General features: G+C 44.8%; 1 protein-coding gene across 1 annotated transcript; it reads left to right on the top strand.

The window, feature by feature from the left end:
* The first annotated feature begins 3980 nt into the window (after positions 1-3980).
* LOC138288475 (olfactory receptor 5V1-like) lies at positions 3981-5643 on the top strand. Its single transcript, XM_069230031.1, has 2 exons — positions 3981-3987; positions 4681-5643. Exons 1-2 carry the CDS (start codon positions 3981-3983, stop codon positions 5616-5618), a joined length of 945 nt encoding a protein of 314 aa, XP_069086132.1. The 3' UTR covers positions 5619-5643.
* Positions 5644-16014: the final 10371 nt, after the last annotated feature.

Here is a 16014-nt window from a genome sequence, read left to right as displayed (position 1 = left end):
CACTCAAGTGTGATGGCATTTTTATTTTGTGAGGTTAAGCTGGCTGGTAGGATTGTTCTGGATTCCTGCTGTTTCTGGAAGTTTCCATCACAGAAATATAAGGAAAATGTGCGATTTTTGGCAACATCTTAGGTTAGCACTGCATGGTGGGTAAGAATCCGAAGTGTGATCCTTGCAAGGCGCACTGCCCTGGTGTTTACTGAGTGTCTAGTTTTTATAAATAACTGTGTTTGGTGGATTTCCAGGGGTGGTGGCTGAGCCTGGCCTCAAGTACAGTAGCTACTCCTTTCGCTGTTCCTTCCATGTAGCTTTTAAGGGCCTTTGTGTCAGCACACATACAAATAGGAAATAATGAGGAAAAGTAAAGATATTTGTCCTTGTTATGCCAGCCTCAAACAGACGTCAGATTCTGGTGCAAATTCTCATCTACGGGTGCTTGTAGATATAGATTTCCATCAAAAACCAAGGGACCCCCTCCCCTTGTGAATGGTAGCACAAATGTTTTTTCAGAGCAGGCAGTGGTTACATGGACCACTGCCTACTCTTAAAAAATGAAAAGAAAGCTTTTCATTTTTATTTTTGAAATGCATCTAATTTTTCTTTAAGGAAAATCCCTGTGAGTGTGGCCATTACCAAATGGGTCTCTTATTGTGACCTGCCTCATGGATACTAATAAGTAAGGTCCCTTGTGACCCATTTGGGAATCGCAAACAGAGTGGTTAACACTGTTGTGTATTTTGTTTTGTGACTCACAATTTTCGATTTGCAAAAGAATTGCAAATTGTGAGTCACAAAACAAAATGTACATGAGGCCCTATTCATATTAAGATATGTTCGCAAATTGCACTCTGTGGCAGGACGGCTGTCCGGGACAGTGACGAGGATACTTCTTCAAATGCGGGTGGACCACCCTCCTGGTGCACCGGGGGAACTGGAGAGAGGCTGTTACCTGGGAGTTATTAAAACTTCCAGGTTAATGGCCTGGAAAAAGATAAATACGCAGATAAAAAAGGAGACGCGGGGACGCAAGAGAGTGGGAAGGAAGAGAGAAAATGAGGATGCGGAGACGATAGGAGAGAGAGCAGAGAGAGACGGAGACGGGAGGAGTTGAGGAAATCCCAGAGGGAGGAAGAACGAGGAGGAAGTCCACACATAGGGGCCAAGGCCAGACGAGGGACCACCTAGAGAGAAGGAGAAGAGGGAACCTACAGAGTACCGAAGCAGAAGAACGGGAGAAAGTAGGAATACACAGGAGAGAGGAGACACCCTCCATGACACAGCCACATCCCAGGAGGGGTGTGGCTAACAAAGGTGCAGTCCAGACTTCTTAACAACACTATTAAATAAACAGAGTAAAGAGGGGGACTAGTACTGTGAGAGGAAGGGGGAAGGGAGGGAATAGTATATCACGAGGACTGGGGAATACCGACTATTGCATGGCATTGAGCACCTAGGGAACCTTCAGGGCACCTAGGGAACTACCCCATCTCCCTTCATGTGCACCCCCTACCTATTCTGAAAAAAGGAAAAGAGTGACTACTTACTGGGTCTTCCTTCTTGTCTGTCTAAGGATAGCCACGGTTCCAGGCAGAAGAATCCTCCAGCTGAAAGAAAAAAATAACTAATATTAGAAGAGAGGAAGAAGACAGGAGATATCTGGGAAATGAGAATCTACACCTAAAAAAAGATTATTGAGCAATAAAATCTATAATAATAAAAGACACCTGTGGAAAGCAAGTGCTCAGTAGGGTAATTTCTGTGTGACTACAGATGATAAAAAACGCAGACTTTTGCACTGTCACTCACCAGGCACACAAACGAATAAGGAAAATTAATGGATAAAAAATGGAAGCAAACATAAATTACAGTTGGTATTTTTCATTATGTATCCAATAGGACTAAATATGTTACCTAAATGTGTCTGATATCTGAAGCACACACCATTTCCTAGGTGTAAAGTAATAAGGAATAACAATAATGTTAAATATTCATGCTTTATTTACATTGCTAATGATTCCATTTTGATCGGCTTGGGAATACTTGGTCATGTATGTCTGTGCCAACACGAAAAAAGAACAAGTTGTTCTCAACTTTTGAAAGTGTTAAAATGGGAACAAAGACTATTTTTTCTCATTTAAATAGGCTGATTAAAGCTTTCTTTACTTAAAAAAAGCTTTAAATAAGAGAAGGTGTAAGTGCAGTACACACGGTGATCTTGTTTAATTTGTTGCATGGCATAATAACCTTGTTGGACCTGACAGCCTTAGGGTTTTCTTTTCCCCCCAACATTTTATCTACCTCCTCCACATTTCTGACCTTGTATTTGTTGGCTTTAGAATTCTGTTCACTTTACTACTGCTAACCGGTGCTAAGATACGTGTGCTTAATCCCCTAACCATGGTAATATTGCCTTATTGCCAATTGGGATATTTCATTTCCCTAGGACAATGCACTACTTGTACCCAGGGCCTGTAAATTAAATGCCACTTGTGTGCCTGCAGCACAGATTGTGCCACCTACTTAAGTACCCCCCTAATCATGACTCAGGCATCCCATTGCAGAGCCCGTATTTGCCCGTCTGCACTGCCATGTCAACCTGGAAAAATATCCCAGTTGCCAGACCCAACCCAACCTTCCCTTTTTATAAATAGACATCACCCCTAAGGTAGGCCCTGGGCAACCAAGAGGGCAGGGTGAAATGCATTTGAGAGGCAGGTCATGTACTTTTAAGTTGCATATGTCCTGGTAGTGAAAAACTCACAAAGCTGTTTTTCACAATAGCTCAGCCCATCTCTCCCTTAGGATAACATTGGGATTAATTTATTACATCTTATAAGTGTAATTCAGTCCGATTTTAATTTATAATTCTGAAAATACCACTTTTAGGGGGTAGGCATTTTCCTCGGTTAGACATGTGGTGCCTGCTGCCTGTCTCTGATCACTTTTCTGGGGTGGGTGACAGCTAGGCCTTGTTAATTCCCCCTACACAGCCACATACAGCGGGAGCTTAGGTGTGACGAAATGGGCCTGATGTGCCATCCTGAGCAGGATGGGAGGGGTGAGCCTAACACTTACCCCTGAATAGGCTGTGTCCTGGCCCTACACAAAGGGCTGCATAACCTCCTGTAGTGAGTCTGGAGCCAAGGCAGGAAGGCCTGTCAATGAATTTCTCCCACTTCAAAGGCCAAACTGGCTATAAGTACTGGACGTCTGACACCACCAAGAAAGTACACTTATGTACTTGTGTATACTCTGCCAGGACGAAGGACTGTTGTGCTTCTACAGTGACTTCCATCTGCTGGATTGATACTCTGCTGGACTCTAGATATGTTGTGCTGACCTGATGCCCTCTTGCCTGGGAGCGAGATGGATGGACTTGCATCCCTCCAACCAAGAACCCAGAGTGGCTTGTAGGGCCAGCTGACTGGTTTCCTTATTGAATTCTCAGGAACACAAAATAGTTTCAACCCACCTACATCTGCACCTGACTCTGCCACCTGTCTGTCCTGCCAAGTGGTGCCACCCCAGCCCTAGTCCTTTTTTATAGTGGGCCTTAGATGCTTGCTGCAGCTGAAACAACGCATCACTGTTGTTGAGTGACTCAGAACTGGCACGTCGCCCCTGTTCTTGGATCAGAAATGACGCATCAGGCCCCTTGTTGGATCAGAGTTTACCCATCGCCTCGCTAGTGCACCTCAGCCTCAGCTCCTGGCCTTTGGAATCGCTGCATCTCAGACCCGACACATAACTGTAGTTGGGTGGATAAATTGGATTAATCTTTGCTACTGTGTGGGAAGAAATTACACATCGAGCCTCTGTGGGGATCAACACCAATGCATTGCTTCAGCCTGCTCCCTGCATCTTCGACATCAATGCAACCTGGATTTAGGTACTTTTGTTCAGCAGGTCTCACTGGCTCCCTGTAGCCAGCCTCTGCTCCATCGCTATCGGCCTGAACTTTAGACTTTGCAAGAACAGTTATGTCCAGTTTGTGCTTCTTGTTTCTAAGCAATATTTTACAGTTAATTATTTAAAAATGCATACCTCGAGTTATACTTATAAGATTTTTGTTGTGTTGGTCTTGTTGTATTTATTAAACTAAGATCCATTTTTGCAACTAGGTGTGGAATCTTTTTTGTGTGGTGTTTTCACTGTTTTACTGTTTGAGGGTTTGCACAAATACTTTCATCATTGTCTCTTAAATTAAGCCTGACTGTTCTGTGCCAAGCTGCCAAAGGGTGAGCACAGGTTAATTTAGGGTGTGTTTGTGACTTACCCTGACTAGGATTGTGGTTCCTGCTTGATCAAGGTGCATACCTCTGTCTATCAGAAACCCAGTTTCTAACAATCATATAAAGAAATATCATCCCACAGAAATTTGTAATAAAATAATATACTAAATTATTATCCCATTGAGTGTAGAGTTTCTACTATTAACTTCAATTAAGTCTTAGTTTTGTAAGTGGCATTTAGAATACATCATGTATGTAAGACAATATGCTGACAGCAATATTCTGCAGCCATACAGTGAAGGTTGTAGTAGTGAGCAAGCAATCAGTTCTATAAGTCACTTCTAATCAAGGCCTCTCATAATGCTGACTATATTTTCATTTTGTTCTTGCTATAAATCTTATGTAATTAATTTCAGGCTTCAGCGGATGCATCATATTTCAGGAGAAGGGCTGAACCTTACCCATACCTCTGAGTTTATTATGCTTGGCTTCTCTGCTCATCCACAGCTGCAGTCTACATTTTTTACCTTGTTCCTGCTGATTTACTTAATGGCCCTGCTGGGCAATCTTTTGATTATCACTATCATAGGTGCAGATGCTCGTCTGCGTACACCAATGTACTTTTTCCTGGGAAATCTTGCAGTCTTGGACATCTGCTGTACCTCCTCCACCATCCCCATGATGCTGGAGGCCCTGCTGTCAAAGGCAAAGTCCATTTCCTTCTCTGGGTGCATTACACAACTGTTTCTTCTGTCATCTGTCCTTGGCACTGAGCTTCTCATTCTCACACTTATGGCCTTTGACAGGTATGTGGCCATCTGTCTTCCCCTTCGCTATACCAGCATCATGAGTATGAAGTTCTGTGTTACCACTGTGATCACCATGTGGTTTTGTGGCTTGGTGAATTCCACTACCCACACCAGCCTGATCACAAGGCTGTCCTTCTATGGTAGAATTGCACTGGACCACTTCTTCTGTGAAATCCCACCAATCCTCAAAGTTTCATCCTCTGACACATATATTAATGACATTGTGATTCTTTTGGCAGATGTATTTCTTGGTATGTTTTGCTTTCTCCTCACTTGCATGTCCTACATATACATCCTCTCCTCCATTGTAAAGATCCGTTCAGCTGACAACAAAAGGAAGGCCTTTCGCACCTGTACCTCCCACCTCTTAGTTGTTACTGTGTTCTATGGAGGCATTATCTACACCTACGTGCGCCCAGCCCTGAATGCTGCGGGTGACAAGGACAAGGTGGTGTCTGTGATATATGCAGTTGTTTCACCAGTGCTGAATCCAATAATCTACAGTCTGAGGAACCAAGAGGTAAAAAGAGCTCTTGCCCAGATACTGTCCAGGAAAATATTTTCTTCCAGAACATAACAGGCTATTTAAAATGTCATATTATTAAACAATTCCATACTCTTCCGCTTTACAGACATTGTTCTTGCAGTAGGCATGTCACAGATGTTCATTGTTTATATCATATTTGATACCATCAATATTTCAAAGAAAGTACTGTATACAAATTACTTGCTAGGGCAAAAAAAAAATATTTCACAATTAATCAAGTCATTTGCTCTACATTCACCATATGTGTGTTTATAATGCTTCTCATACTGAAATCTGAATATGAAAATGCATTGCAATCATGAATGATGGTATAGCTAATAGGAATCACGTTGTTGGAAATTAGAAATAGAGGAGAAATGCCTGAATAATGATGGGAGCTGTGACTGAGCTCAAAGGTGATGACCTACAAAAAGGTGATATGGTTTCTGTGAGTTAATGCAACCCTGGTAGTAACATTATCAACACAGATAGGCATTTGGTTCATGAGCAACAAATATTTTATCAACAATGAATTGAAGAACATAAGAAGTTAAAATTAGTTTAAGACAAAAAGTAAAGGGGAAAATATGAAGAAAATATAACATAACAACCAAAGTGTACACTAAAAATAAAATGTTTCATTAAAAACAATAAGAAAGTAAAAATAAAACGTTCATAAATGGGGTCTCCTTCTTAATGAATTGCCTCATTGGTGATTTGCCTTTGTGAAAAAAATGGATTGCAGCTGAGTAAAGTTGTGATTGTACCAGTGGCAGCCGGCAGTTTTATGAGGGGGTGGAAAGCACACTCACACTCATCCTTTCGCACACACAGGCACACACGCACACACGCACATCAATTTGCAACACTCATCAGCATTCAAACATACACGCAAGCACCAAAAATTAATTTAAAAAGATCACACACGCGCACACATGCACACATACACACACACACTCTCTCTCTCTCTCTCTCTCTCTCACCTTCAGCCTCTGAGGTCCCAGGAGGGTTGAGACTGCTGCCTTCCCTCACTGGCTGAACTTGGGTCAGCCAATGAGGGAAGGCAGCAGTCCCAACTTCGTCACAGAGTTGGATGGGGACAGTGAGACTGCTGATGCCACCCAACACAGTGATGAGGTGTCACTGATTGACACTCACCCTGGGGGCTTCACGGCTTAAACCTGAAGCGCCCAGGTCGAAGTCAATGGGTGACGCTTCCCTCGTCACCTGGGGAGGGCCTTAAGGAACCTTTGCTGAGCCGAGGAGGTCTCGCCCACAGGAGCTGTGACCTCTTCAGCCCAGCAAAGTTCAGCTCAGGCAGTCAGGAGTCTTCCCAAATCGCGCAATGTCTCGCTCCTGGCTGTCTGACCTGAACATGAAGAGCGTCTGTCGGACTGACCTTTGTTCAGCCTGACCGGTACTCTTCATAAGGGGCAAAAGGTGGGGGGGCGGGGCCCCTCCACCCAAAAGGACGGGCCGTGCCTAGATTGTACCTTTGGACTAAGAAAACTTTTCTGGAATCTGAAGTTGTTAAACAGGGCAACGCTGAATGAGTAGATGGAAATGTATCATAACTAAAAGAAATATTACAATGAAGCAACTAACATTACATCTTTTCAGCTTACACTTAGCATATGCTTATGGTCCCATAGAAATCATTTTTAAATATTAATCACTTACTTAATAACAATAATCATATTTTTATAAACAAAGTGTTTTCAGGGCTGACTACTCCTACCCCAATGCACACGTATTGATGCAAAGAGGATCCCTACAATTGCAGATAAAGTCCACACCAAAAGGTCCCACTCTAACCGTTCCTTGGGATATCTTCAGCAAACACATATTCCTTTGTCTACAAGACCTTTATCGCTCTCCAAACACAGAAAAAAGCTCCACAAAAGCTGGCTGGAAACATTGCAAGCAATAAAGGGTTAGATTGTTTTTCTTCCAGTCATAGAACATTCCTCTGGTGGAAACAAGAAGGTTTTCATTTCATAAGTCCAGCCATTTTGAAGGCTGAAAGTTCTCTACATAGTGGCCCAGGAGTTCCCACATCATGGAAGGCCCTCAGACTTCAGTTTTCTGGGATTGTTTTTCAGTGGAGCACAGAGAGTGCTGCAAAAAAATGTGGACTGAAATGAGCAAACTTTTTTAGGAACTCTAGCCGTGTGAAATTTTATGAATGCTTCCACTCCAGAGACTGAAGAACATAACTGAATTTGGACACAAACAGTAGAGGAAGAACTTACTATCTGTGACTGCCTCAGGAAATGACTGAGGCCCAAAACCCTGCTTTGTGAACAAACAAGCCTCTCTATCTTTAGCGAATATGTCTGATTCTAGATTTTGTAATAAAATGACTGTATGTGATTTGTGATTAATCTGTTCTTTTCTTGGCTCTATGTTATCTACTAATGTATTGATTGTCCATATATTTGCTATATGATGGCAAGAAACTAAGGTTATGCAGGCTTATTTGTTTACAATTTGGTTCTTTCCTTTTTTATGAATGTCATCAATCATTTCAAGGGGCCCCATGTCTTTTTGTGCTGCCTAGACTCTGCTTTGAATTGTAAGCAATCTTGAAGCTAATTTTCATGGGTCATATTTGCTGGCCTCTTGTGGTCTCAGGGACATAAAAAAATAAAAACAAAATGGTTACAGAAAACAAGTAAACTAGTAGGAAATGCCACCTGTGCTGGAACCCTGGCTTCAATTAATAGGTTAGCCTTGCTTCTGTTGCTACAATTTATTTATTGATTGATTAGTTGATTGATTAAGGGTTTTTTAGACCTTGGCAAATGCATCCATCAATACACACACTGCACTTAATTCACCAACAATACCTATAGCACCCATTGCAAAAAACACTCCTCATACCATGTAAACATTTTAATACTCACAGCACGAAGCACCAGAAGCAGCGCTTGTTCAAAAATATTGATTATGATGATTGGAATAATACAACAGAGATTCTCAGAAAATTGGTTAATGGTTATGATTAATAAGATAATTAGGGTTGAGCCCCAGTTGTTTGGAGGAGAGATCCAGACAACAACCATGAGCGAATGAAGGAAAATGTGAGCCAGAATCATGGATAAAGGGAATGCTAACTACTCCTTCAGATGCTTATAAGAGGATATCTGCTAGCGGAGGAGCAACACATGGGGAAGCATCCATTCCATGGCTTTCAGGACAGATCAAGAGGCCCTAGTGACTCTTGATGTGTCTCCTAAGCCCTTCAATCTTATGCCTTGGGAGGAGAAGGTGTTGACCATATTTTTGCACGATCTACAGGCTGAGTGAAAACTGGTAAGTACAAACACTTGCACTCTCACAATATCAAATTCACTATCTCTGCACTCTAGCACCCCTAATCCTTAACATAAATCACTACACTAATGGTAACCTAATCACACAAGTATACTACTGGATGTCTTTCACAATGCACTACATTTGCCATGTATCACATTCCACTGTTGCCTCACTTTCTCACCATTTTCCGTAATGCAACTCATATTTGAAACACAAACAGGTATGACCAAACATTTGGATGGCAAATAAACACCCTTCCGTATGTAACAGCAACATCTAGTAAAGTTACTCACCCCTTTGAATGCTCCACTCATCAAATTCTGAAGGCTCATACTGGGGGGCCTATTTGGGACGTGGTTTGCATTGCTCTTGCACCACACAACACAAGCCTTAAGTCAGATTTATGAAGCCAAGCAAGGCCACTTTTCAATGCCCTGAGGTGCTCTTTAATGTCTGGAGTAAGGCAACGTAGCACAAATTGCTGTACTGACTTACTCTGCACTAGGAAGGGGTTCAATGGGCACTGACTGGGTGTTCCCACTCAACTTCTGTGGTTTTCGATGCATTTTCAGATTGACCAGAACGTTGAAACCTTGTATTGTGCCAAAAAGATACTCCGCGTTAGGAGAGGCATATCTAGGAGAAATATTTGTATTTGTCTTTGTTTTTTCCTCTTTCTATGTGTGTGTTGCATTTTGCAGCATACATAGAAACAGATAAAAGCCTCAGGGGGTTGCTTGTGTGCAGGAAGGTGTCCATTCCAGCATCAATACACTCCTGCATGCAGCACAGGCATCTTTCTACTATGTTACATTCCTACTTTGGTACTAGGCTGCCAAAAGGGCATCAGAGCAGGGGAAAAGGCAGGAATGGGATTGTTGGCAAAACTACAGGTCATTCCTGTAATTTCCTTGTCATGCAGTGCAATGCAACAAGATGTATTGCTGTGCTGTACTGTGTGACTTTTTCATATATAGGACACTAACTCTATGGAGTCACAACAATGCAGCATCAAATACTGCAGTTAGTACGAGGCTGAAGAGATGGATCTGTGTCACCTGGACACAATTGTTAAATTTTTTGAATATCAGATAACTATCACTGCATTCCGGGGGTTTATATTTAATATTTGTTTTACTATTGAATTAACACACTGTGCAAATGATACATAAAGGCAAAGTCAAGGAATGGAAAAATTGTGTCACAGAAATGCTGATCCATCTTGTCAACTAAGTAGCACACTACTGTGACACACACATTATCCTTACCCATAACAGTTAGAAGGTTGGGCCCTGAAAAGTGGAAATTGACTGCTCAGTTTTATTTTAAAATGTTGAATTAGAGTGATGCATATGTAAGTCACTCAAGAGCACTGCAAAATGACATATGTCCACTGACCAGATTATGTAATGCATTGTGACAGAACATAGTTGATCATTAGTTGACCCAGAGCTGGGTGCAACATCTATGGTGGTCATAGTGCTTTGCCATGGCGGTCTTTGCCCTGTTCAGCGGAGCTTTGCCATGGCGGTCTCTGGACCGTTCAGTGGTGCTTTGCCATGACGGTCTCTGGACTGTTTAGCGGTGCTTTGCCATGGCGGTCTTTGCCCTGTTCAGCGGTGCTTTGACATGGCGGTTCTGGACTGTTCAGCGCTGCTTTGCCATGACGGTCTTTGCCCTGTTCAGCGGTGCTTTGACATGGCGGTTCTGGACTGTTCAGCGGTGCATTGCCATGGCGGTTCTGATAGGGACATTAGTGTGTGGCATGACGATTTCCACACTGTACATTGGTGTGTGGCATGACGAATTCCACACTGGACATTGGTGTGTGGCATGACGATCTCCATATTGGACATTGGTGTGTGGCATGACGAATTCCACACTGGACATTGGTGTGTGGCATGATGAATTCCACACTGGACATTGGTGTGTGGCATGATGATCTCCATACTGGACATTGCTGTGTGGCATGACGAATTCCACACTGGACATTGGTGTGTGGCATGACGATTTCCACACTGGACATTGGTGTGTGGCATGACGATCTCCCCACTGGACATTGGTGTGTGGCATGACGTTCCATCATTGCCCAGCAGGGCTGTGGCATCCTGGCCCCGCCTGGGCTGTGTCTTGTGCGGTGGTCTCAGGACCAGTGACGATACTTGGGCCCTCCTGGGCTGTGTCTTGTGCGGTGGTCTCAGGACCAGTGACGATACTTGGGCCCTCCTGGGCTGTGTCTTGTGCGGTGGTCTCCGGACCAGTGACGATACTTGGGCCCTCCTGGGCTGTGTCTTGTGCGGTGGTCTCCGGACCAGTGACGATACTTGGGCCCTCCTGGGCTGTGTCTTGTGCACTGGTGACGATACTTGGGCCCTTCTGGGCTGTGTCTTGTGCGGTGGTCTCAGGACCAGTGATGATACTTGGGCCCTCCTGGGCACTGACTCTGGCGGTGGGCTCTGGACCAGTTACGGTACTTGGGCCCTCCTGGGCACTGACTCTGGCGGTGGGCTCTGGACCAGTTACGATACTTGGGCCCTCCTGGGCACTGACTCTGGCGGTGGTCTCTGGACCAGTCACAATACTTGGGCCCTCCTGGGCACTGACTCTGGCGGTGGGCTCTGGACCAGTGACGACGGTGCTGGCGGTTGTGTCTGGACCGCCGGAAATGATGGCGCACTTCTCCGCCGTTACACTCACAACAGGCTGGGCAGACTTCCTCTGGACCTTCCCCACCTTTTTCGGAGTTACAGCTGACTCACCAATCGCCTTCGATCCCATTTCACTTGTTGTCCCACCAGGAGTCTTGACACGGTCCCGTCGTCCACTCTCCAATTTCGGAGCCTTTACAGGGGGTGGGCTGTCAGTGCCTTGGCTCCGGGTCCTACTGCCTGCCCAGGTGGACGGTGCACTCCAAAAACCTGGAACACGCACCACTGGTACTGGAGGCTTTTTGGCAGAGGCGCTACGACTGGACTGATGAATTGGAGGGGGGGTGGGGGCAAATAGGTCAATTTGACAGAGGGACAGTTTCTGACGAACACTAGGATGGGTAGCTGGAGGGGGTCTGGGAGTGGAGGAAGAGGAGGTGGTTGTAGGAGGTGTCACTTTAGCTGTTTTGGGTGCAGGTGCAGGTACTGGAGGCTGTTGTGAGGTGGATGGATGTTGAGTGAGTGATTGCCGGCGTTTGGGGACTCTGGGAGGGGGCGTCACAGACACACTGGGAGAGGACACAGGGGACGTGTAAATGGCAGTGGAGGTGGTGAGTGCTGGTGAGCGGCGTGTGGTGCTGGGTGTCCTGGTGCGAGTCCTAGTGCCTGTAGATGTGGTGCATGCAGGTGTGTGTGTAGACGAGACTGGGAGGGAGGAGGGAGAAGAGGAGGAGGGGGACACAGTGGAGGCAGTGGATGTTGCTGTGTCTGTATGGGTGTGATGCTTGTGTGATTGCCTGTGGGATGTGTGGTGCCTATGTTTGCTTGAGCTACTTTTGGGTATTGACTTGTGTGCATGCTGGTCTGTAGGTATGCTTGGGATGGGCTGGGGTACAGGGGATTGGGTCTGGGTGGAGGAAGTTCCACCCAGCGTTCCCCCAAGTCTCCCGATAAAAATGGATCCTCACTTGTGTGGGTAGGCCTAACGCCCGCAGCAGGATATGCCCCAAAACACAACGTGGACACATCACATTTTTTCACAGAAAACAGAGGTGTTTTTTGCAAAGTGCCTACCTGTAGATTTTGGCCTCTAGCTCAGCCGGCACCTAGGGAAACCTACCAAACCTATGCATTTTTTAAAACTATAGACCTAGGGGAATCCAAGATGAGGTGACTTGTGGGGCTCCGACCAGGTTCTGTTACCCAGAATCCTTTGCAAACCTCAAAATTTGGCTAAAAAAACACATTTTCCTCACATTATGGTGACAGAAAGTTCTGGAATCTGAGAGGAGCCACAAATTTCCTTCCACCCAGCGTTCCCCCAAGTCTCCCGATAAAAATGGTACCTCACTTGTGTGGGTAGGCCTAGCGCCCGCGACAGGATATGCCCCAAAACACAACGTGGACACATCCCATTTTTTGAAAGAAAACAGAGGTGTTTTTTGCAAAGTGCCTACCTGTAGATTTTGGCCTGTAGCTCAGCCGGCACCTAGGGAAACCTACCAAACCTGTGCATTTTTTAAAACTAGAGACAATGGTGGTGTGTTGGGTTGTGCACCTTGTAAAAAGTGATGAATGCCCTCTAAGGTCATGTTTAAAGAAAGAAGTCTGGGTGGTTTTGTTGTTGCGAATGAGATGTTGCAGTTAGATCCCAGTCTATTTATTTATTATCAACACAGCAATTAAAAGATAATTTAAAACAAGCTACTTGGTCCTTGAGTTTTAGTTTAGCCAGGGAGGCATGTACCAAGAAAAGGGGCTGCCAAAATGTGATAGACTCCTGGAAGGTAAATAAGCGCAACATAAGGGGCCAGATGTACGACCCTGAATTTTGCGAGTCGCAACTTGCGAGCCGCAAAACCTTATGTACAATAGTGTACTTTACACTGTTTGCGATTCGCAATGGGGTCGCAAATGACCTACCTCATGAATATTCATGAGGTAGGTTGCAATTTAGACCCCATTGGGAATGGCCACCCTCACAGGGATAGTGGCCTGCTGGAGACAGCAGACCACCATGCCTGTGACTGCTTTTGAATAAAGCATTTTTTTTTAAATGCAGCTCATTTTTCTTAAAGGAAAACGACGCATTTAAAAAAAAATGAAAAGTTTTCTTTTCATTTTTTCAGAGCAGGCAGTGGTCTATGAGACCACTGCCTGCTCTGAAAAAAATATTTTTGATGACATTAATTGAGAATAGGTTTGCACCAGTTTGAAATTGGTGCTAACTGCGATTGTTTTGTGAACGCATTCACGGTCACAAAACAATGCTACATCGCGTTGCGACTCGCAATTAGGAGGGGAACGCCCCTTTCTAATTGCGACCCACCAACCTATTTTGTGATTCGGTTAATAAATTACGGAATCGCAAAATAGGACCTGTACATACCAAAATGTTTTTTTTCTGTCTCAAACGTTTCGATTCTGCGATTCGGGCCGTTTGCAACAGGAAAAATGGTATGTACATGTGCCCCTATATCTCTTAAAGTTTATCCCATGGATTGAGATGTTTTTGGTATCTTTTGAGGCATGGTATGCTTCCACTAAACTCCTTGCTGGCTAAGTGGTATGGAACGTCGCCCTACCACTCTCTTAGATTTCCATGCACCATTTTTTCGGCCCCGCCACTAATGAGGGAATGCCCCCCTTGCATACATTTTGCCTGGTGCAGGCATAATGTGGCGCCAGGGTTTACAAAGTTGCACAATGCTTGCATTGTGCCTCTTTGTAAATATGGTGCGTGGAAACTGCCAATTTAGCGCCTCCTTAGCGTGAAATAAATGACGCTATGTCTAAGGTAGCACTAGGGGTTCTAAAATCTGCCCCAAAGTGTTTGTTTGTAATTGGATAAGGTGTATGCTGCTTCTTATGATTTAGAGGTATGTTAATCATTTTTACCTATTTTATGTACAAAAGCTTGGTTATATTGTGAAACTGATAAGATGTAACTCACTAGTGTTTGCCTGTAATCGGATAATGCTCATACCATTCTATTTTGTTCTGAGGCATGATAGCCACTCTTTCTATTCCATATGTGCAATAGTTTGGTTACATTTTGAAACTGATAAGATGAAATATAGAAGATGAAATTGATAAGGTATCTCCTTTTATTATTGAATATTTTAAAGAGTTTTTTAGGATAAATATTGAGGTTGTTTTATAGTATCATATATATGACCATTGTTTTCCTCTTTTGTAAATGTATGTCTTTGGTGATTTTTATGTGGAACTTTTTGAAGTTCTGCAACATAAATAAACTTGAACTTGAACTTCTTTTGATGGGCATTGACCTGTATAGATGCAATAGACACATGACGAGGTCACAATTACATTTTTTTGGTCAACTAGTTGTGTCACACACATTTCATAAACACCAAGTACAAAAATTATGTAATTGTCAACACACCACAAGTGTAAAGCACACATGCTATTGAGTACAGGGACATAAATACACACTTTTGGAGTCCTCTGCAGACTAACTCACTACCCTGACTACCGGCCTACACTGACTGAGCAAGCCTGCTGACATTAGGTAGCCAGGCTCAAGCAACATGTACTGTGATGTGAGCCACTATAAAACAGAACACAGCATTGTAGCCTTCTGAAGGGTCAACTCCTGTGGCCTGACTGGACGGACACCATTACATCCAGCCACATTGACTCAATGCATACAGTCCTGATAGGCAACTACCATAGTACAGATCATAATTTAAGACTTGTGAAAATGACAGGGCTACCATGGGTAGCACATACAGGGGGTCATTCCTACCCTGGCGGTCCGAGACCGCCAGGGTAGGGGACCGCGGATGCACCGCCAACAGGCTGGCGGTGCATCCAAGGGCATTCTGACCGCGGCGGTACAGTCGCGGTCATAAACGGAAAACCGGCGGTGTCCCGCCGGTTTTCCGCTGCCCTATGGAATCCTCCATGGCGGCGCTGCAGGCAGTGCCGCCATGGGGATTCCGACCCCCTTACCGCCAGCCTGGTTCTGGCGGTTTTGACCACCAGAACCTGGCTGGCGGTAACGGGTGTCTTGGGGCACTGCAGGGGCCCCCTAACAGGGCCCCACAAAGATTTTCAGTGTCTGCTATGCAGCTGCACCCGTCGCACCCTTTCCACTCCGCCGGCTCCATTGGGAGCCGGCATCCTCGTGGAAGGGGGTTTCCCACTGGGCGGGTGGGCGGCCTTCTGGCGGTAGCCCGCCCGCCCCGCGGGAAACTCGGAATGACCGCCGCGGTCTTTCGACCCGGTACGGTCTTTCGACCGCGGTACGGTCTTCTGGCGGTTCCCGCTTGGCGGGCGGCTCCCGCCGCCCGCCAAGATAGGAATCACCACCACAGTCTCTTCACTGTGTGTGTGGATATGTGGGCTACAAAATGTTATCTCATACCACTTCAAAGTGGGTTTGTGTGATATATTCTAGAATCACAGAACACACCTTTTATCATATGTGGAAATCCTACAGAGATGGGACCCATCAT

Source organism: Pleurodeles waltl, chromosome 4_1 (genome assembly GCF_031143425.1).
Source record: "Pleurodeles waltl isolate 20211129_DDA chromosome 4_1, aPleWal1.hap1.20221129, whole genome shotgun sequence".
Lineage (NCBI taxonomy): Eukaryota > Metazoa > Chordata > Amphibia > Caudata > Salamandridae > Pleurodeles > Pleurodeles waltl.
The sequence above is the reverse complement of the archived record's forward strand: the minus strand, read 5'-3'. Positions and strand labels throughout refer to the sequence as shown.